General features: G+C 36.8%; 1 protein-coding gene across 4 annotated transcripts in view; it reads right to left on the bottom strand.

The window, feature by feature from the left end:
- Positions 1-23,595, bottom strand: part of CCDC57 (coiled-coil domain containing 57) — a 340,926-nt gene that overhangs the window by 184,119 nt on the left and 133,212 nt on the right. For 3 of the 4 annotated variants that reach the window (XM_069063980.1, XM_069063979.1, XM_069063981.1), the window contains 3 exons: positions 20,395-20,553; positions 14,515-14,677; positions 9,762-9,896 (listed from right to left, as the gene is read on the bottom strand). In XM_069063980.1, coding sequence (XP_068920081.1) covers positions 9,762-9,896; positions 14,515-14,677; positions 20,395-20,553 — 457 coding nt within the window. The remainder of the gene's footprint in view (positions 1-9,761; positions 9,897-14,514; positions 14,678-20,394; positions 20,554-23,595) is intronic. The other variant, XM_069063983.1, reaches the window with a different exon arrangement.

Here is a 23,595-nt window from a genome sequence, read left to right as displayed (position 1 = left end):
TCCAGAAAAACCTGGAAAGACTTATATGAACTGATGTTGAGTGAGGGGAGCAGAACCAAAACATTGTACACAATTACAGTCACACTGTGTGATGACTAACTTAGACTTAGCTCTCATGCCACCTCTTCTTCCCTCGTCCTTCAGATAGAAGTGATTCCTTCCCCTTTGAGTCTCCAAGTCTCTATTTCACCTCCCACATATGCATTTAATAATATCCTACTTTTCTAAATCTTCCATCCCTACACTAGACTTAAAGCTCCCTGATGGCAGAGTAGAATAGATGGCAGAAGCTATGTGGTTTTTCATCCTTGCATAATGATCACTTCACGAATGTCTGCTGAGTTGAACAGACTCTCTTTTGCTACCTTTATCTGATTTCTTTCCATTTTATCTTTCCAAAGTTAGTTATCTCTGCACACTTAGTCTTCAAAGTCAGTTATTTCAGTCTATATAAAATTCTTTTAACATTGTTATCTTTTGCTTCTCTTCTGCCAAACTTCCTCTTCCATTTCAATATTCCTGTGTTCCAAATCAGACATTCTCTTCATCGGATCTTTTCTTTTTTGAAGAGATTCCTTATCATACATTCAATTTTCCTGCTCTTTTTGTTTTAAAATTCTGCTTTGTGAATTCTGATTTCTAATCTAAATTCAAGCCTAATTTATTTTTTAAAAGTTTTATATAGCTTTTGAACCATTCTTAAATTTCTTGCTATTTTTTTTTATTATCTCCAGGAGTCTAAACTATTCTCGTTCATCGTGTTATAATGGCTAGAGTCCCTTCTCTAAGTGAGGGAAGATTTAGTCTCTTTCCCTCCCCCTCTTCTTCAATGCAGTCACAGAAAGCAGGGTAGATATGATATGATATGATAAGATAATATGTAATAAATATAATATAACACAAAACAACATAACATAATGTAATATAATATGATAATAAGGTATTAATGTGTTAACAAGGTGCTGGCACCCAGTGAGACCTTTTTAAAGAGTATGAATGACTTTACCTAATGGAATTAAAGGATGTGACTTCATTGAAGGACAAATAAAATTAAACATGCCTTTACATGGCTTTAAATGGCTACCCCCTAGACAAATTTGGAAGTCAAGAGCTGTCTGTAGAGAAAACCTCTAAACTCAGGGGATCAAGATGCAGAGGAAGGTTTCTCTCTCCTCTCTACCTCCATCAGCTTTCAAGAGGAGTTACTTGACCAATAGGACATACTGTATCCAATGGAAAGTACAGAACCATTCACCACTCTCTAGATAATGATTCAGGTAAACAAAGAATCAAGAAAAAAAAATTACCAAACAGGAGTGGAATCTCTGACAGCAGAGAAAGCTGGCTGTGGACCGGCTCTGACAATCATTAGCTTTGAGAGAAGCAGACTCTGAGAGCTCAGCCAAGTCACCTATCCAGCAGAGATACTGTATCCAGAATGGAGCTTCATGAGGACTCTTTGAAGAGAGAAAGGACATTAAGGTCCTGAAGAAATGTGTTTCACTACCAATGTGTATCTGTAGGAGAGTTTGCTCCAGGTTTAAGGGGGGAGAAGGGGAGAATATTGTATAGCTACTATTCTTACTATGCCATCTTAGTATATGCTTTTGCTAAGAGTTAATTGTATATATCAGCTGACTGTTAACAGAAAGTACATTGGTGGGTACTTGTAAACTATGTCTGAAGTATAGAACCCTAGGATAACCTCCCCCAAAACCTAAGGTAGCAGCTGCCCTATGGGGACCAAACCCATGATATCTGGAGCAATATCCGAAAGGAGATTTTATACTTTTCATTAAAATACATTTTCAAAATTTTTAAGTTTTTATTTTTCCTTCTATTTTTATGATCTTTTAAGTTTGTTGACCTTGCTTAAAAGCTAGGTTTTTATTCAGCTTTTCTCTTGTGTTTCCTGTTATTTACTTTGGGGATCTCTAGTCTTTCATTCCTCCCTCTTCCACTGATGGATGCATAAATTTCTGTGTTGCTGGGTTACTTCAGCCTTTGCCTATTGAGGAATATGGGATCTGCTTGGGTCCCTATCCTAAGTTACCTCTACAGGAGGGAAAACTAATTCTTGCTGGGTTTCTGTCATTCCCTGCTAAACTGTGGCTCAGAGAACTATGTCTTCCCCCTTGCTTAGTCTTTCTACCCATGGGCTGTCCCCATCCTCCAATAAACAAACTCATCCCATTATTCAACTGGCTGGGTAGAATAAGTGGTAAACTGGGGAAGAGGGGAGGGTTCAGAATGAATGAATAGAAGCTGAGTTGCAAAACCCAGAAAACTTGCTTATGCTGACTATGATACACATATAGTGGTAGCCAGGGGTTGGGATACTGAATGGAAAGTTTTCTGGCATTAACTCATGAAGTTTTTTCATTGGGGGGGGAGGGAAGGCATCTTTTTAAAAAACCTATTAGGGTTCTGTCTTAAGATTTGCAAATACAGCGTTACTCTATATCTGCTGAATAATTCCTTTTTAAAAAAATTTTAGAGGTAAAGAAAACAATAAACACAATGATTATAATAATATAAAAGGAAAGAACAACAACAAAATAAAACAATCAAAACTGAATGCTGTAAAAAGATAATAACCAGAGCTGGCCCTGAAGAAATTACATGAGAAGTTATCTCCCTACTTATTTGTAGAGATGGAAGAATATTGGATGTGCATTTGTTGTTGACCTTTTTCAATAAACTGGTTAGTTTGCTACCCTATATTATTTTCTCTTTTGTGTCTTTGTAAAAAGTGATGGCTTTCTGGGAGGAGGGGGTAAAAGGAAAGGATATATTGGAAAATGTAAGTGATGTAAAAAATATCAAGGGGGCACAGACAAAATGGTGGAGAAAAGGCAGGGACTCCCCTGAACTCTCCCAGATTCCCCTCCAACTATCTTCAACTAATGGCTCAAAACAAATTCTGGAGCAGCAGAACCCACAAAAAGGACAGAGTGAAACAATTTTCCAGCCCAAGACAACTTAAAAGGTGGGCAGGAAAGATTTGTCACACTGTGGTGAGAGTGGAACTCATTCCAGTGCAGGTCATGTTCCAGTAAACCAGGAGGAGGCTTCAGGAGTGACTAAATCTGCAGTGGCAGCAGCTGCTTCCAGAGCTCTCAGGCCACAAACAGTAGGGGGTCAAACAACTTGTCAGAAAGAGATTACAGGGGCCTCTTTGCTGGCAATGAGGACAGGATTCTGTTGCACTGACCATACTCAAACTTGGGTCACAGTCCTAGGTGGCAGTCCCAGGGTGAGGAGGAGCTCACTGGGAGCTTGTGGCCACAGAGAAGCAGAAACCATGGTCGCAATTCTAGGATGTTTTGAGAAGAGTACTTGAGTTCACTCACATAGTGCAGGACAGGAGAGTAGTAAACATACCTCTCCTTAGAACATACCACCTTTTAAGAACTAAAAACTTACAGGTCTCTAGAATTATTTCTGAAAATAGTTGTAGAAAAACACTGAAACTTGGGAAATTGCATGCTCCACTCCAGAAGCAGAGCTCCACTTTAGCATAGAGTTAAAAGTCAAGAAATGGGTAGGAAAAAGGAGCAAACAACAGAAAATATTTCTTTTCATGAACAAGGTTTTTTTTTTTCTTTTTGGAGGGCAGTTGGGGTTAAGTAACTTGCCCAAGGTTACACAGCTAGCTTTTGTGTGGGTGTTAAGTGTCTGAGGCTGGAACCAAACTCAGGTCCTCCTGACTCCGGGGCTGGCGCTTTACTCACTGCGCCACCTAACTGCCCAGAAAATATTTCTAACCATAGAAAGTTATTATGGTGGAAAGGAAGATTAAAAACACACACTTAGAAGAAGAAAATTTTCAATAGTGCTACATCCAAAACCTCAAAGAAAAATATGAATTGGTCTCAGGTCACGGAATAGTGTAAAAAGGATATTAAAAATCAGTCAAGAGAAGTAGAGGAAAAATTGAGAAGACAAATGAACATGATATAAGAAAACCAGTAAAAAGAGTCAATATCTTGGTATAGGAGGCATAAAAAATACTGAAGAAAATAACCCTTAAAAAAACAAAATAGGCTAAAGGTTAAATGAGGTTAAAAACAATCCAATTAGCAGAATGTCTTGAAAAGCAGAACTATTCAAATGAAAAATGATACACAAAAATTTTCTGAAGAGAAGAACTCCATAAAAAGCAGAATTGGGGGCGGCTAGGTGGCACAATGAGTTGAGCACTGGCCCTGGAGTCAGGAGGACCTGAGTTCAAATCCAGCCTCAGACACTTAACATTTACTAGCCATGTGACCTTGGGCAAGTCACTTAACCCCAACTGCCCTGCCTTCCCCCCTCTAAAAAGCAAATAAAAAATTAAAAAAAAAAAGGTAGAATTGGCCAAATGGAAAAGAAAGTACAAAAGCTCAATTAAAAAAATAAGTTCTTAAAAACTGAATTGGGCAAGTGGAAGCTAATGACTCTGAGACATCAAGAAACAATAAAATAAAATCAAAAAAAATTTTTTAAATAGAAGAAAATGGGAAATATCTCACTGAAAAAACAACTGACCTGAAAAATATATCCAGGAGAGATAATTTAAGAATTACTGGACTAACTGAAAGCCAAGATTAAAAAAGAGCCTAAACATCATCCTTAAAGAAATTATAATGGAAAACTGTCCCATTATTCTAGAACCAGAGGGTAAAATACTAATTGAAAGAATCCACTGATCACCCCTTGAAAGTGATCCCAAAATGAAAACACCCAGGAATATTATAGTCAAATTCCAGGGCTCCTAGGTCAAGAAAAAAATATTCCAAGTAGCCAGAAAGAAACAAATGGAACAATCATGGAGCCATAGTCAGGATTACATGAGATTTAGCAGTTTCTAACAGAAAGGATCAGAGGATTTGGAATATGATATTCTGGAGGAAAAAAGAGTTAGGATTATAACCAAGAACTGCCTACTGAGCAAAACTTAGTATAATCCTTTAGGGGGGAAATGGATATTAAATGAAACAGAAGACTTTTAAGCAATCCAGATGAAAAGAACAGAGCTGAATTGAAATTCTGACTTTCAAATACAAAACTCGAGAAGACTAAAAAGATAAACAAGGAAAGAGAAATCATAAGAGTTTCAATGTGGTTGAACTGTTTACATTCCTACAGGGGAAGATGATACTTGCAACTCCTAAGAACTTTCTCATTATTAGGCCAATTAGAAAGAGTATACATCAACAGAGGGCATGGGTGTGAGTCTTCTATGATGGGATGATATAAAAAAAAACTAAGAAGCAAGAAAGAGGAATGCACTAGGAAAAAGAGGGAAGGGAGAAGTAGGATGGGGTAAATTATCTCACATAAAAAAGTACAAAACAACTTTTATAATGGAGAGGAAGATGGAAGAGGTAGGGGAAAGCTCTTGAACCTTACTCTCATCAGAACTGGCTCAAAGAAAAGAATAACATAAATACTCAATTGGGTATAGAAATCTATCTTAACCTATGGGAAAGTAGGACGGGAAGGGAGTAAGAGAAGGGAAGAGGACGCTGATAGAAGGGAGGGCAGATTAAGGGAGGTAAAAGACAGAAAAAAATACTTTTGAAGACGGACTGGATGAAAGGAGGGAGAGAAAGTAGGGTAAATAGGAAAAAAAAAGAGGATGGAGGAAAATACACAGTAATCATAATGGTGAAAAAAATTTCACAGCAAGTTTCTCTGATAAAGGCTGTATTTCTCAAATATATAGAGAACTAATCCAAATTTATAAGAATATGAGCCATTCCCTCAAATGAAAAATCATTAAAGGACATAAATAGTTTTCAGATAAAGTAAATAAAACTATCTATAATCATATGAAAAAGTGCTCTAAATCACTATTGATTAAAAAATGATTAAAACAATTGTTAACTACCACCCCATATCTATTAAATTGTCTAATATGACTGAAAAGGAAAATGACAAATGCTGGCAGAGCTATAGGAAAATTGAGACGCTAATGTATTGTTGATAAATTCGACTATTCTGTAGAACAATTTAGAACTATGCTCAAAGGGTTATAAAACCATGTATACCATTTTGACCAAGTAATACCAGTACTAGGTTTGTAAACCAAAAAGATAGAAATAAAAAAGGAAAAGGACCTACATGTACAAAAATATTTACAGCAGCTTTTTTAATGGTGTCAAAGAATTAGAAATTAAAAGAATGTCCATCAACTGGGGAATGGCTGAACAAGTTGTATTATATGATGGTGATGTAATGCTATTTTACTATAAGAAATGACAAGTAGAAAGGTCTCAGAAAAACCTGGAAAGACTTACATGAACTGACACAAAGTGAAATGAAAAGAACCAGGAGAACTTTGTACACAGTAGCAGCAATACTATATGCTGAAGAATTGTAAGTGTCTTAGCTGTTCTCAGTAATACAATGATCCAAGACAATTTCAAAAGTCTTATTATGAAAAATACTATCCATCTCCAGAAAAAGAACTGGTAGATTTTGAATGCATATTTTTTCTTTGCTATCTTTATTTTTCTCGTTTGCTTTTTTTTTGGGTCTGTTTTGTTTTACAACATGAGATTAATATGTAAATGTTTTACACGACTGCAAATGTATAATATATAGTAAATTGCTTGACTTTTCAATAAGTGGGGGAAGGGAGGGAAAGAATTTGGAAATCAAAGTTTAAAAAAAAACACTGGGGTGGCTAGGTGGTGCAGTGAATAGAGCACCAGACCTGAGTTCAAATCTGATCTTAGACACTTAACACTCACTAGCTGTGTGACCTTGGGCAAGTCACTTAACCCCAACTGTCCTGCCCTTCCCCCTCCAAAAAGCGAAAATAAATAAATAAGTAAAACAATTGTTAAAAATTATTTTTATGTGTAACTGCATAAAATAAAATATTAAATCATTTTAAAAATCAGTAAAATTATTTTTTAAACTAATAATACCAGAGTAAACTTGTACTTTCCATTTTCCCCTTTCTCATGCATTCCTGTATAATATAGGTCATCCCTAATTAAGGTTTTTGTTAGTAAAAGTAATCTGCAAATTTTATATGGCTTATGCCTATGCCATAAATCAGTTCACCATAAAAGGATGTGGAAATATAATTATGAGGTTACTATAGTACAAGTGACTTGAGTTTCCTGAGGTTTTTCAATCCTATCTGTGTTCTGGAGATAGAAAAACTAAAAAAAAAATTTTTTTAGCTGAAAAGTATATCCCAAGGAGATATTATTTTATCTTTTTGAGAGACAAGCCTCCAAAGTAAGGGTCGACACCCTCTGGGGGACTATGAAGCGACCTCAAGGGATGTGTGATCAACCAACTGGAGGTTGGGAGAATCCAATTCTTCCCACCAGTCAATTTTGAAGCTTGTTTTTAACATAATCATACATATTGTTACCCTTCAACCCTTTCCCCATTCCCTCTAAGCTAGCAACCATTCCCTCAAATGGGCAAGGAGGAGAAATCAGCATGGCCCTCAGGACAAAACTATAACCCAACTGTTACGTGGTACAACAGCAGCTGCACGGGTGCCAACAAGAAAATTCAATCCTCTTCGAGATCACTTTGTGATTATGGCCAATACCCCTCAGAGGGTGAGCTCTGTGCTTGTTAAGAGTTCTGTGGTTGTTAAGAGCCTTGCACCACTTCCCTCTTTTTTGTTTTTGGTGGAACAAAATTCCATAGGATGAGTAGACCCGGTTTCAAAAGATCACAGATATCATTATATTATCTTTCCCCTCAACACCCACACCTCTTCTATCTTCCTTCTTCCTATCTCTGACAAGAAAACCACTATTATTCCTGTTACTCAGATTCATAACCTTCATGTCACTGATTCCTCATTCTCTCTTGCTTCATAGATCTTATATGTCAAACTTTGTCATTTCTATCTCCACATCTTTCCCATATCCTCCCTTTTCTCTATTCACAAATTCTCTACCTAGTTCAGGGCTTCATCACTTCTTACCCAGACTATACAACAGATTCCTAATCTCCCTGCCTCAAGTCTCTTCCTGCTCTAGCACATTCTCCATAGAGCTATCAAAATCATTTTTCTAAATATCTGGTCTAACTCAATACTCTCCAGGGGTTCTCCATTGACTTTAGGATCAAATATTATTTCATCTTTATCTCTTTTCTTTAAAATTTCCTTTTTTTTCCGTTTTATAATACATATAATTATTAGTACAGAATTATCTGTATACAATGTATAAATAAGAAAAAGACATACATATTGAGGGGTACACAATCAAAAAAGTTTGGAATCCACTGACGTAAGGTATTAGAGTTACTCTACACACCTATCTTACTATAACAACTAGACACACATTGCTATTATGTACTATAAAAACCTCTCAGGGAAGGCTGAGCAATACAAAGATCCTCCATCATCAGGGATGCCCAACTACCTTGCATTCCACCATAAACTAGTTCATCATATACAAAGATGTAGAGATATAACTATGGGGTCACTGTAATAAAATGACTGAGCTTCCTGAGGTTTCTCAGTCGCATCTATGTTCTGGAGATATAAAAGCTTCCATCCAGAAGAATGATGGGAAAGTAATGTTATGAGATAAAAGCAACAAAATTGAGTAAAAACAGAAGAGTCCTGTAAAATTCATCCATTTGTTGTTGAGTCATTTCAGTTGTGTGCACTCTTTGTGACCCCATTTAGGATTTTCTTGGCAAAGATACTGGAGTAGTTTGCTATTTCCTTCTCCAGTTCATTTTACAAATGAGGAAACTGAGGTAAACATGGTTAAGTGACATGCTAGGGTCACATAGCTAGTATCTGAGGGCTGGATTTGAACTTAGGTCTTCCTAACTCTAGGCTCAGCACTCTAATCCACTGCACCACCTACCTAAATTCACCAGTAGGAAAAAAAAAAAAACCTAAAACATCAAACTATGCCAAGCAAAAAGAAAATGATATTGCTTTAGAAACAGATGAAGTAATACATACTGAACACTTAATAAAGCTTATTATTGAACATGGAAGGAAAAGCAAACCATATCTCATATACCAAGATAAAGGGATCTGGAAAGATACTTGCTGCTGATCTGTTTATGCTGCTGAGCAGTTTATCTATGTAGCCACTAAGAGACTTCCAAATTCAATAAAGAAACCATTTAAACTTTTTTTTTAAAAAGACCCCTGAGTAAAGACCCGGGCTGGCTGAGAAGGGAGTCAATAATTTCATTTCTTCCGATGAGATGGAAGACCAACAGCCCTTACTGTCTGTCCTGCCAGTGATGCCTAAGATCTTCTAGGCTTTACCACATGTCTTGCCTAAGGGTCTTGCAGTCTTCCAGCACTATCATCTTAACTACCTGCATAATATCTAGGCCTAGCTATCTTCCCCTTCATTGAACCCCTAACACTTCCAGGTCTTTCCATCTGCCTTGCAACTGAGCTTCCTTTTATGTGTTTTCTTCCCTAAGTAGAATATGAGCCCTTTGAGAGCAAGGACTATTCTATTTTTTCTATTTTTATCCCCAGGGTTTAGCAAAGTGTTTGGCACACAGTAAGCATTTAATAAATTTTCACTTTTTTCATTCTGTTAACCATGGGGGATTAGAGGGAAATAGATAAAAAATGTGTCCTAGCACTGTTTAAGGTAATGACAGTTCCTTATAATCTTGGAAGGGCTGACATAAGTTAAAGCTACTACAGAAGTGACAGCCCAGAAAAGTGACTATTCATCTGAAGCCAAAGGTTAGCCAACTATGCCAAATGCTGACACACATAGTAGGGAGATGCTAATTGATGTTCTGACCTTTTTCTCCTTTTCAGGAAGTAAACCATGCAAACTGAGAGTGTGAATTGCTTGATCTCTTTCAAAGATTATAGCCTTCAATAGTGTTTTCATTTCACATAACTTCTGCTCTGTCTCTTGAAGCTGGGCAGCAACCTAGAAAAAAACAAATCACAGAATATTCCTACAGTGACAGAGTGAGGGTTAATAATCAATATAAGAGTGATTAACAAGTTAACCATTTCTCTTTGTCGTGAAGTTTTTAGCAATGAAACACTTAACTAGCTGTCCATTTGCTATACATATTTATTTCAATACTTCAGGGATCTTTGATTTCACTGGTATAGGTATTCCCTCCAGTAATACAGCTTGTAGAATTCACCCATACCCTGATAGATTCATGAATTGGTAAGGACAAAAGCTTTTCTCAGATAGTGACTTATACACTGGTAATAAATCTCTCCAAACTTACCTAAGGTAGACCTCAGACAAAAGGCGCAGGGCTTGTCCAACTTTGTATAACCTATTTAAACTTGTTCATCATCAGCAAAATCACCACCAAAATTAGTGGGAAAGGTTTGGGGATACAAAGATCAGCATCTCTTAATGAATTCCCAGAGGTAGCTAGGTGACAGAGTGGATAGAGCACTGAACGTGGAGTCAGGAAGACCTGAATTCAAATCTAGCCTCAGACATTTATTAGCTGTGTGACTCTGGGCAAATGACGTGGCCTATTTGCCTCAGGGACCTCAATGGTAAAATGGAGATGAAAAGCAGAGTTTTTGTGAGGATAAAATGAGATACTATTTGTAAAACTCTTAGTATGGTGCCTGTCACATCATAGATAATTAATAAATGCTTATTCCATTCCAACTCCACAGGATTCATTTTGGGTAGGAGGTAAATTTGGTTTTATGATATACACTGCTAAAATTAGTTCTAATAACCCAGGGATAAACATAATCAAGCATCCTACTTTTTTTTAGATAAGTAGACAGTGAATTAATAAATGAAAAATGCTCTGCAAACGATAGACACTCAGTAAACATTAGTGATTGATATTAATCCTTATGGATCAGTAAAAATAGTTAATTCAAGCAGGCTCTGGGGCAACTGAATAGGCAGCAACAGCTTCTGGAGCTCTTAGCCCACAGACAGTAGATTACAGGGGTCTCTTTGCTGGTACTGAATACAGGACTCTGTTACATTGCCCATAAATGGATCCAGTTTGTAGTCCTGGGTCACAGTCCAAAGGGCAGGGAGGAATACTAGCACAAAAGAGTCTATAACCACAGAGAAGTGTGGATCTTAGCCACAGTTCCAGGGAGGAAAAGAGGGTTTATGGTCACTCATAGACCAGAGCATGGGCCAAGAGAACAGTAAACACGACTCTCCTCAGATCATACCACCTTATAATAACTGAAAACTTACAGACTCCCCAGAACTAGCTTTGAGAACAGGTGCACAAAAAGATCTGAAGATTGGGACAGTGCCTTCTCCACCCCAAAAGCAGAGCCCAATTTTAACAAAGTTAAAAGTCAAGAAATAGGCTGGAAAAACGAGCAAACAAAAAGAACTTAACTGTAGAAACTTACTGTGGTGACAGGGAAGTTCAAAACACAAACTCAGAAGACAACAAAGTCAAAACAGCTACATGCAAAGTCTCAAAGAAAGATGTAAATTAGTCTCAGTCTCACACCACCCCCTCCAACTCCCAAGAATTCCTGAAAGAGTTCAAAAAGGATTTTAAAAGTTAAATATGAGAGGTTGAGGAAAAATTATTTTAAAAAATGAGAGTGATGCAAGAAAATCATGAAAAGAGCTTGATAAAGTAGGCACAAAAATACTGAAGACAATAACACCTTAAAAAACATAATAGGCCAATGGTAGAGGCACAAAAATCCATTTAAGAGAAGAACTCTTTAAAAAAAGGCATAATCAACCAAATGGAGATACAAAAGCTCACGGACGAAAATAATTCCTTAAAAATTAGAATTGTGCCAGTGGAAGCTAATGACTCTATGAGACATCAAGAAACAACAAAACAAAATCAAAAGAATGAAAAATAGGAAAAATTGTGAAATAGCTCATTGAAAAAAGGACTGACACAGAAAATAGATCCAAGAGAGATAATTTAAGAATTACTGGACTAACTAAAAGCCAAGATTTTAAAAAAAAGCCTGAACATCTTTTAAGAAATTCTAATGGAGGGGCAGCTATGTGGAGCAGTGAGTAAAGTGCCGGCCCTTGAGTCAGGAGGACCTGAGTTCGATTCTGGACTCAGACACTTAACACCCAAACAAAAAAACTAGCTTGTGTAACCTTGGGCAAGTTACTTAACCCCAATTGCCCTCCAAAAGGCCAAAAAACAAAAAAATTATGATGGAAAACTTCCCTGTTATTCTAGAACCAGAGGGTAAAATACTAATTGAAAGAATCCACTGATCACCCCTTGAAAGTGATCCCAAAATGAAAACTCCCAGGATTATAATAGCCACATTCCAGGGCTCCCAGGTCAAGAAAAAAATATTACAAGTAGCCAGAAAGAAACAAAAGGAACAATCATGGAGCCACAGTCAGGATCACACAAGATTTAGCAGTTTCTACCTAATAGGATCAGAGGACTTGGAATATGATGCCCTGGAGGAAAAAAGAGTTAGTATTACAACCAAGAATTGCCTACTGAGGAAAACTGAGTATACTCCTTTGGGAGAAAAAATGGTTATTAAATGAAACAGAAGACTTTCAAGCATTCCTGATGAAAAGAACAGAGCTGAATTGAAATTCTGACTTTCAAATACAAAACTCAAGAGAAGGCTAAAAAAGATAAACAGGGAAAGAGAAATAATAAGGGATTCAATATGGTTGAACTGTTTATATTCCTACATGGGAAGATGATACTTGTAACTCATAAAACTTTTCTCATTATTAGGGCAGTTAGAAGGATTCTACATAGATAGAGGGCATGGGTGTGAGTTGACTATGATGAGATGATATCTAAAAAACATAAAATGAAGGAATGAGAAAGAGAGATGCGGTGGGAAAAGGGGAAAGGAAAAGATAGAATGTAGTAAATTATCTCACATAAAAGAAGAATAAATGAGCTTTTACAGTGGAAGGGAAGAAGGGAGAAGTGGGGGGAAGCACTTGAACCTCACTCTCATTGGAAATGGCTAAAAGAGGAAATAAGATATACATTCAATTGGGTATAGAAATCTATCTTACCCTATGGGAAAGTAGGAGGGGAAGGGAATAAGAGAAGGGAGATGGAGTGCTGATAAGAGAAAGGGCAGATTGGGGGAGGCAGTAGTAAGAAGTAAAACACTTTTGAGGATGGACAGGGTGAAAGGAGGGGGGAAAGGGAGAGGAAAAAGAGAGAAAGAGGGAGGGAGAGAGAGAGGGAGAGAAAGAGAGAGAGAGAGAGAGAGAGAGAGAGAGAGAGAGAGAGAGAGAGAGGGAAAATAGGATGAGGGAAATACAAAGTAATTATAACTAAAAAAAATTACAGCAAGTTTCTCTGACAGTCAAATGGATGAACAGGCAGCTTTCAGAGGAAGAAATCAAAGCTTATCTATACTCATATGAAAAAAAAAATGCTCTAAATCTCTACTGATTAGAGAAACGCAAATTAAAGCAACTCTGAGTTGCACCCCACACCTATCAGAATGGTTAATAAGACATATAAGGAAATTGACAAATGTTGGAGGGGAAAGAGGAAAATTGAGACACTAATGCACTGTTTGTAGAGTTATAAACTAGAGAGCCACTCTGGAGAGCAATTTGGAACTATGCCCAAAGGGCTATAAAACCATGTATATCCTTTGTCCCCAAAATAGGTCTGTATCCCAAAGAGATAAAAACAAAAAGGAAAAGCACCTACATGTACAAAAGCATTTACAGTAGCTCTTTTTGTGGTGGCAAAGAATTGAAAATTGAAGGGATCATCAATTGAGGACTGACCGAATAAGTTGTGCTTTATGATAGTGATGGAATACTATTGTGGTATAAGAAATAATGAGTAGGATTCTTTTGGAAAAATCTGGAAAGATTGACATGAACTGATGAAAAGTGAAATGCACAGAATCAGTAGAATACTGTACATAGTAATAGCAATATTATAAAATGATCAACTATGAATGACTGCTAATTCTAAGCAATAAAAAAAATCTAGACAGTTCTGAAGAACTCATGATGAGAAATACTATCCACCTTCAGAGAAAGAACTGGATGAGTCTGAATGCAGATCAAAGCATACATTTTTTTTTACTCTTTTTATTCTTTTTGGGGGTTTTTTGGTCTGTGTTTTCTTTCACAACACATGACTGCACATGTATAATCTATTTCACTTTGCTTGCCTCATTAATGAGGGAGGAGGTGAAGAAGGGAGAAAATTTGGAACTCAGATTATGACTGATGAAATTTTGAATAAAAATTTTGAGTGATAAAAAAGTCATTCCAAACATATCAGCATATCCTTACTTATGGACAAAACCCTGAACTGGGAAATACTATATTTCCAATACAATGAAATTTATGCTGAAGATGGATTTTAATAGATTTGGCTTATAAACATTCAGCGAAACTTTTAGAATTTTTCTCTATCCACTGTTCTTCCCTCCCTTACTCACCTCCCTCTTCCTTAAAAAAGAGATATAAGAATCTTTCCCTTACATATCATTGCAGCATACCTTTGCAGCTCTTGTAAAATATTCTAGAAAATCCCACTTGATATAAAGCTAGGAAGGGCTTAATGCTAATATGACTTAGTACATACCTGGTTTCTGGCTGTTGTTAAACCCTGTATCAAATCCTCCGATTTTTCATACTGGTTCTTTTCAGCATTTTCACAACGACATTGCCAATCCAGTTCTACCTGTACTTTGTCATGTTCTAGGATCTGCTCCCGTTCCATTGCTAGGGACAACTGATGTTTGTATCTGAGATAAGGAAAGAGATCAATGTTTTTCTCCCACAAGGTTTGATAAAAGGAAAGGACCAAAATGCAGAAAAGATTCACATTTTTCTTGAAGATCATGTCTGTATTAACCCTCTGCCTATACAGTCATGCTATTTATTGACTATTTAACCACTGTCTACTATAAAATGAAAGGATTAGACTAGATAACCTTTAATGTCTCTTTGTTCTAGCTCTAAATTTATATATTATATCTCACTTATTGTGTATTAATTAGAAGCTAAACTGAAAATAGTAAAGAAATAGAATTTATCAGGGCAGCTAGGTGGTACGGTGAATAGAGCACTGGCCCTGTAGTCAGGAGGACCTGAGTTCAAATCTAGCCTCAGACACAACACAAAACTAGCCATGTCACCTTCGCCTGTTGTACCTAACCCCGAGTCACCCTCCATCTTGTCTCACTCCCCACCATTTTGTGCTCCCTTTTTCAGGGGAGTAAAGTCTGGCAACAGAGAATCCAGCCATGCCAAAAGAATACCTGCCAAAGGAATATTTTTGGGGAACTGCCCAAGGCATAGTTACCATCTTGTTCTGGGAAATTGAAACTTAACTATATTCCATATAAGGTCCTAAACTGAGTATTAACCAATTGCATTCTTCTGCTTCTGTAACTTCCTGCTTGTGTATAGATCTGATTATTATTTTGTGGATTTTGTCTTTAAATTCTCTGGCTCTGCCCCTGCTCAGGGCTGTCCGATTTGAGTCTACACTCCAGGCAGTTGCACGCTTGAATAATCCACATTAAATATAGATTAAATTTTATATTAAATCATGTCCAGTCTCGGCTAGCTGATTTCTCTTCATAACAGAGCAAGTCACTTAATCCCAATTGCCCTGCCTTCCCCCTCCAAAAAGCAAAAAAAGAAAAGAAATAGAACTTATTCTCTCAAACTTACAGTGCCAATAAAACAAAACAGATCAACAAATTATCTTTTTTTGCTTATAACTTTTTTGGAAGGGCATGGGGGAGGCTGATTTTTTTTTTTTTTTATAAGCAATCGGGGTTAAGTAACTTGCTCAAGGTTACACGGCCAGTTATTTCTGGGTGTGGTGCTGAGTGTCTGAGCCCAGGATTCGATCTCCAGGTCATCCCAACACTGGAGCTGGTGCTCTTACTCGCTGAGCCACCTGGCCGCCCTTGGGGAAGCTGATTTTTAAGCTCAGTGCAAGGCTTTGTGGGTAAAACTGGGAAATGAGAAGAGAATTGCTACCAAAGAGAAGAGATGGTTTACGTATCACTGGGATCACAGAATTTAGAGCGGGGAGGAATCTTGAACATAATCTATTCCAAACTCCATACTTTACGGGTGAGGAATACAAGGCTCAGATAAGTTAAGTGACTTAGCCAAAGTCACATAGGTAATAAGTAGCAGAACTCAGATTGAAACCTATCTTTTGATTACAATCTAGAATCCTTTCCAAAATACCATGCTGACTTGGGGATGATTGGACTCAGTCAATGTTGACATGGGAATCTGGTATAGAATGGATATTTTTATTGGTAAGATACTGATGTGGGAGTGATAGGTGTTTCAAGGGTTCCAATGACCAGAGTCCCTGTTGGACAGTCTGGAATGAATTCACAGGACCCAAGCAATCTTTTAAGTCAGGATTGTAAGAGTTTATTGCTACGCTTTACAGTGGCAAGAGTTCTTAGGAAACCTGCAACCTTAAAGAAGTCATAGGTATGGTTTATAGAGTTACAATAGTAAATCAGATGTTGATTATTCTAATTCGTAAGGGTGGGATTAGGGAGGAGTTAAGGAGTGGTCAGTGCTTAAAGGAACATGCACTTTTATTATCTACTGGGCATATTACCCATAATTCACTGGGACTAGCCCAAGGCAGGGGGCTACCTGGAGGTGTGTTTTTAGGCTTGAAAAGTCACTAAATCAGCTAGCTGTCAGGGCTGACTGAGAAGTGCCTAGTCTGCCACCCATCAGTGTCATGTTTGACAAGGTGGATGTTGGGAACTAAGGCTAACGGGGATTCAGGATGTGCCTAATTGGCTGAGGAGTTAACTTACAGATAGTGCATTGAAGGATTCATAGGTGCAGCTGGCCATTATACTAAGGGGAGGTAACATTTGCCTAAGCTAAAATGTTTATAGATGGTTTAGTGAAGGATTCATAGGTGTAGCTTATTATTGCACCAAGCAGAGATAAACAGTTCATGAATTGTTGCTGGGCAGAGTGTTGGCAGGGGGAAGGGGCAGAGTTAATGCTCTAAGACTGGGGTGGGAGTGGGGGGGTGAGGAATGTGATTTTACAAACTGATATTACAAACATAAACACCCCAAGTACCCTATCAATATTAGGAGGAAGGGCTATGGATAAAGAGCTGGTCTTAGAGTTAAGACCTGGATTCAAGTTCTGCCCTTTAATACAAATTAGCTGCATGAGTAGAGGCACATCACTTAACTTCTTAATGTCCCAAGCAGCTATTTAAGGGGTTCAGTTACAAAAGAACTATTGATCTACATCAATGGTGGAAATTTCCAGAATAACACTTACATACACTGATAAAATTACAGGTCAGGATGCCAAAAAATTCATTAAGAAAAGGTAAAAATATAGGGAAGGGAAAATTCTGTGTTTCTGAGAATGGCAGGGACAGCCTAGGAAATATAATTCTAGATTTATTTAAAATAGCCTGAAAAAGCCAATTTTAATTGCACCAATTCCATTGGCTGTCTTTTACTAAAGCACTTTAAGTGTTCTTTAAAAAAATACATGTTCACCACTGTAAACTGTGAATCAATATGACTACTGTGTTTTATGAAGTGATAATTCCACTGCTTTTGTTTATAATAAATATCATTTATCTAAAATCACTTCTTTTTTTCTGGATTTCAGTTTCTTTATATGTGAAAAAAGTAAAACTCCATGATCTTTAAGGACTCTTTCTAGTTTTAATATTTTGTGATTTCACTATGTCAAACTGCTTTAAAAACAGTTACACCAAAATTCATAATTCTGATAACCAAATCATATGCAGATTTGGGATTCTATGGATTTTAGTGTTATGAGCCATACATTTAAGTTGAAACACACTATAACCTTAACGGAATGCATTTTGTACACAATAAAAGTTTTAGTTGTGATCTATTTATAATATCTGTATTCCAGTTGGGGAGTGAATAACAGTATAAAGAAGAAATGAATTTAAATCCTTCCTCAGACACTTACTAGCTGTGTGACCATGGACAAGTCACTTAACCTTCCTCAGCCTCAGTTTCCTCATCTGTAAAATGAAAGGATTGGACTCTTTAGTCTCTAAAGCCCCTCCTAGCTCTAAATCTATGATCCTATCATTCTATAATTTTGAAAAAGTTGTTTAAGACAGGTCACAGGCTCCTCCTCCTATTCTATCTACTCAAAAACTTTCAAAGGCCCTCTACTACCTATGAAATTAAGCCCAAATGCCTCAATTTCAGTATTCAAAGCCTCTAGAATATAACTTACCAGTCCATTACTCTTATGAGTATATACTACTCTAGTCAAACTTAATTACTTGCTACTATCCAAACACACAATAAGATCCCTCTACCTGCAATCCCTTTTTTCTATTTCCAACTGTTAAAACCCTGCCCATCCTTCAAGCTTGTTTCAAATATCACCTATTTAATGAAGCCTTTCCTAATCATCCTTCTTATATTATATATATAATATTGTCATAATGCATAATAATTACATAATCTCTTTCTCTGAATCTGTGAAATACTACATACTCTCTTTGCTATGTAATAGATGAAAAAAATACTGACTGCATTTGCAGTCGAAAACCTGGGTTTGGATGCCTGGCATTTACTAAGTGACCTTGGGCAAGTCACTTTAAGTTTCCAATATTGCTACATCATAATGCTTCCTTAACTTGAAAGACAATCAGCAGCAATTTACAGTTGTTAGAAATTTTGGAAATATATTAAAAGCTTCTTTTTTTGATTCTACAGAAATATTAAGAAATAATATTTTCTGGGGCGGCTGGGTGGCGCAGTGAGTAAGGCGCAGGCCCTGGAGTCAGGAGGACTTCGGTTCCAGCCTCAGACACTTAACACCCACACACACACACAAAAACTAGCCAAGTAACCTTGGGCAAGTTACTTAACCCAATTGCCCTGCAAAAGACAAAAAAAAAAAAGAAATAATATTTTCCTTTAAAGATTTTTTTAAATCCTTGGAAAAAGACTTTTAGACAAAAAGACTTTTCTTGGGGAAATGGATTAACGGTGGTACCTTAAAACAGAGTAACTCTGGTTTAGTTCACTTCTTTGCCACCCCACCCACATTAAGTGACTGGTGCTAGCACTCACCTTTCTCATTGAGAAAGGATTAAGATATCAATAGAACAGGAAGGGAGTAGTCTAGGAGTTAGTGACTTGGTTGCTCAAATCTGGGATTTCAAGCTAGACCATATTTTTAATATATCTTTTCCTTGCTCAAGATTCCCATAGATGTTACCTGCAATCTTTTTGGGGCAATCATGTTGGAAGGCATGAAAGGCTATATTATTTTGAACATCTGCTTCTTCAAGCCAGAGATGACTTGGATACAGATAAATATTAAAGGAAATTGTTTCTTGAAGACTTGTGCCTAAATTACAAAGTACAGTATTACTATGGATATTTTTTCTTCAACGTGGTTCAAACCTTCTATGTCTATAAAATAAGTCATCAGGTCTAGATTTTAAGTGTGAGGGACAGAGGAAGAGGTAAGCGAGACAAAGGAAATAGCAACAAAATAAGCCAAACATAAAGCACTGCTGTTTTCAGAATTCCTCAAGTCACAAAATTTAAACTCACCAACCCCCCCCCCCTATTCTTTAGTTTGATTCTCACACAACCATAAAGCTAGATAAGGCAGATATTATTATTTTAGAGATGAAGAAACTGATATGCAAGAACAGGCTGAACTTCGGATTTGACTCTAGGTCAAGAGTTCTTTCAACTACAACAACCAATGAATATATTATAGATAATCCAGTCATATCTAAAATCATCTGAAAAATACTAGAGATTTATCAAAATCATCCTAAAGAGTAAGATCTTGAGGTTGAGCCAAGATGGCAGAGAAAAGGCAGGAGCTTGCCTGAGCTCCCCCAAATTCCCCTCCATACAACTTTATAGAAAACCTCAAAACAAATTCCAGAGGGGTAGAACCCAAAAAAGGATAGGGTGAAACAATTTTTAAGCCCAAGACAACTTAGAAGGACTGCAGGAAAGGTCTATGCTGCTTGGATAAAAGGGGAGAACAATTCAGTGCTGGCGGTGTCTGGGCAAGATAGTTAGTGGCCCCAAGCCTCAGCACAGGTCAACAACCAAGGTTCTACAGCCCCAGCACAGAAGGCCAGCAGGGAGACTTCCAGCCTCTAGAATAGCAGGTGAGTAGCCAGACCTAGAGACCCCAGGGCAAGAAACTCGGAACAGAAGCAGAGCTCAACATTAAAAGTCATAAAATAGACTGGAACATGAGCAAAAAACAAACAATCCCTGACCATAGAAAGCTATTATAGAGACAGGGAAGATCAAAACACAAACTCAGACAAGGACAACAATGTCAAAATACCTACATTGGAAGCCTCAAAGAGAAACAGGAATTGGTCTCAGAACCAAAAGACTAAGATCTCATCTGTCAGTACTTCACCTTGATTATTAGCACAAATAAAACCTTAGGACTTTACCTTTCAACGTCCTGTTGGAATCTGGCCAATTGGGCCTTGAGCTTCACCTCCTCTTCTTGTAGTGTATGAATCTGAAGGTCTCTGGAAATAGTTTCCTTTGATATTTGTGCAATCTGAGCATCCCAGGCAGATTTCATTGCAGCTACATCCTCTTGAAGCCTACCAAAAAAAAAAATGAACTTAAATATACATGTATATTTGAATTTATGTATAGTGATAATATAAATATATATGTGTGTGTTTGTGTGTGTATGTATACACACACAAACACAAATATGATATATAATAAGTTATAATGAGGGATAATGTGGCCTAGTGGGTAACTGGCCTAAAGACTTAGGTTCAACTATGGCCTCTGACACATACTAGCTACATGATATGGGGCAAATCATTTAATCTCTTAGTACCCCAGGCAATTCTCTAAGACTAAAAGTTACAAAATAGATGCTGTTCTTAATTTAAAAAAAACAAACTAATAACATTATGGGGTGATGTCCTGACTTGCACATGAATTGGATTTAAGTGAGGCAGAGCTGCACAAAGTCATTAGCCTTAATCTCTCTCTCTCTCTCTCTCTCTCTCTCTCTGTCTCTCTCTTCATTGCAATATTCACTTTATCTGGAATCAATGAACCCGCAATATTCTCCAAAGTATGCTTGAAGTTTCTGACAATCACTGCTCGATTAATTTCCAAGTTTAGTGGTTCAAGTACCATTTCATCTGCTTTTATCAAAGTACTTCTTATATTCTAAATAATTTGTTCTTCAGTATAAAGTTGGTTGTCATTTTATCTACTTCTATGAAGTAGCCTCGCTGGTATTGATTGGTATTTAATTACATTTATAAATCATTTGGGCATTTTTGTCATTTTTTTCCACTTTCAACTATTATTAAAATATAAGCTGTGTAAATAAAATTATTACCATAACATAATACAGTTATGTAAATACATTATTTCCTCAAAAATTTCTTTAATTTTAAATTCATTGTTATCTTTCATTTTGGTTATGTGTTCCTCATTATTAACTAAGGGTTTATCAATTTTAGTAGACTTTATGAAAAACAAGTCTTGTTTTTTTAATTCATCTTATTGAAGATCAAGGTGAAAAGTGATCCTGCTTTATGGGGTAGAATAATGAAAATTTCTGAAGACTCAAAATTAAAGGTTACCCAAAAGACAAGGAAGAGATACCTGTTGGGTAGGCTACAGCACATTATAATGAATAAATGGACACAAGTATAAAAGACTGTTGGATGACTGAAAGAGGCCAATCAATCATCAAGAGCAAAAGATAACTAATAGACTACTTATTGCTTTGCTACCTATATAATACTGAAACCTAGAAAGCCCAAAACTCAAAATATCCTTATCAAGATTTGTGAGAGGACATGGAGGATTTTTTTTTTCCTGTTCCACAAAATGAGAAAGCATAGATAGGACTTTATAAACTACATTAATAAAGTACTGGAATCACAGATCCATTTTTTTCTGATTGTTCTTCTAATACAAAACAAAACCATCTCTTTTCCTACTTTTCTCTAATTCACCTTTTAAAATGTCTATAAAAGTTTATTCCTATAAATCTCTATCACTATCATCTTATACACTGTTGTTGTATTTGTGCTAGCTTTTTCTTTTTTCTTCTTTGAATCAACTAATCCTCTTATTTTTCTTTCTAACTATTATATTTAGGTCTGAAGCGTAGTATATAGAATTCCTCTTTTCAGATTTACTAGATCCCTCCCTGTGAGAAAGGACAATTTGGTAAAAGTTACCATACACTTGAAAAATGTGCATTTTTTTTACATTTTTTTCTAACATCTTCATGTTAGAGTCTGGTAAACCATTTAGTCTAATTTTATAATTTACTTTTCTTTTTGATTATCATAAATAATGTAAATTTTTTCCATTTTTCAAATGCTTTATTAACTTCTGATTTACATCACTCATTTCCGCCAGATTTTGAGTTACAAATTTTCTCCCCATTTTCCCCCTACCCACTGCTCCAAAATAGCAGTCCCACAGGATATCCTCTCCTCCAATCTGCTCTCTCCCATATTTTTTCCCATACCCCTTTCGACTTTTCCAGTAGGTCATGGTGGATCTCTATGCCCCAGTACCTGTATATCTTATTTCCCAATTACATGTAAAATAGTATTGATAATAGTATATATATATTCAAACATTTGATTTTAAAACTGAATTCCAAATTCATTCCCTTCCTCCCCTATCACCTACCCTTACTGGGAAGATAAGCAGTTCAGTATAGGTTGTACATGTGTAGCTAATGCAAAACAATAACATAGTAGAAATATCGTAAAAGACTGACTATATTTCCCTCCCTCCTATCCCACCTCCCCACTTGTTCTATTCTCTACTTTGATCCCGTCTCTTTTCAAAAGTGGATGCTTCCAACTTCCCTCTCCCCCAGCCTGCCCTCACTTACATCATCTCCACTCTCATACCCATCCCCCCTACTCTCCTGTAGGGTGAGATACCCTATTTAGTGTGTATTTCATTCCCTCCCCAAGCCAAATTCAATGAGAATAAGATTGACCCATTCCCTTTTACCTTCCTTTCCTTCCCCTCCATTGTAACCATTTTCCCTTGCCTCTTCTATATGAGATAATTTATCCCATTCTGTCTCTCTCCATCTCCTCTCATTATATTCCTCTCTCACCTCTTAATTTCAGCTTTTAAGTATCATCCCTTCCAGTTAAATTGGTCCTGTGCCCTCTATCTATGTATTCCTGTAAACATATATACACATATTTACATATGTATTCATACACCCGTATACCCTTCGATATAACAATATATATTTCTATTCCCTTCAACTATTTTCATACTGACAAAAGTTTCATAAGTTACAATTATTGTTTTTCCATGTAGGAATGTAAATAGTTCAACTTTGATAAGTTCCTTATGATTTCTTTTCCCTGTTTACCTTCTCAAGCTTCTCTTGTTCTTGTATCTGAATGTCAAATTTTCTATTCAATTCTGTTTTTTTTTTTTTATCAAGAATGCTTGAAAGTCCTCTGTTCCACTGAATGACCATATTTTCCCCTGAAACATGATACTCAGTTTTGCCGGGTAGGTGATTCTTAGTTCTAATCCCAGCTTCTTTGCCCTCCGGAATATCCTATTCCAGTCCCTTCGATCCCTCAGTGTAGAAGCTGCCAGATCCTGGGTTATCCTGG

The sequence above is a fragment of the Petaurus breviceps genome, unplaced genomic scaffold (assembly GCF_028583685.1).
Source record: "Petaurus breviceps papuanus isolate PSGF00001 unplaced genomic scaffold, PetGlider_PUasm1.0 90617, whole genome shotgun sequence".
Lineage (NCBI taxonomy): Eukaryota > Metazoa > Chordata > Mammalia > Diprotodontia > Petauridae > Petaurus > Petaurus breviceps.
This window is presented reverse-complemented; position numbering and strand designations above follow the sequence as displayed.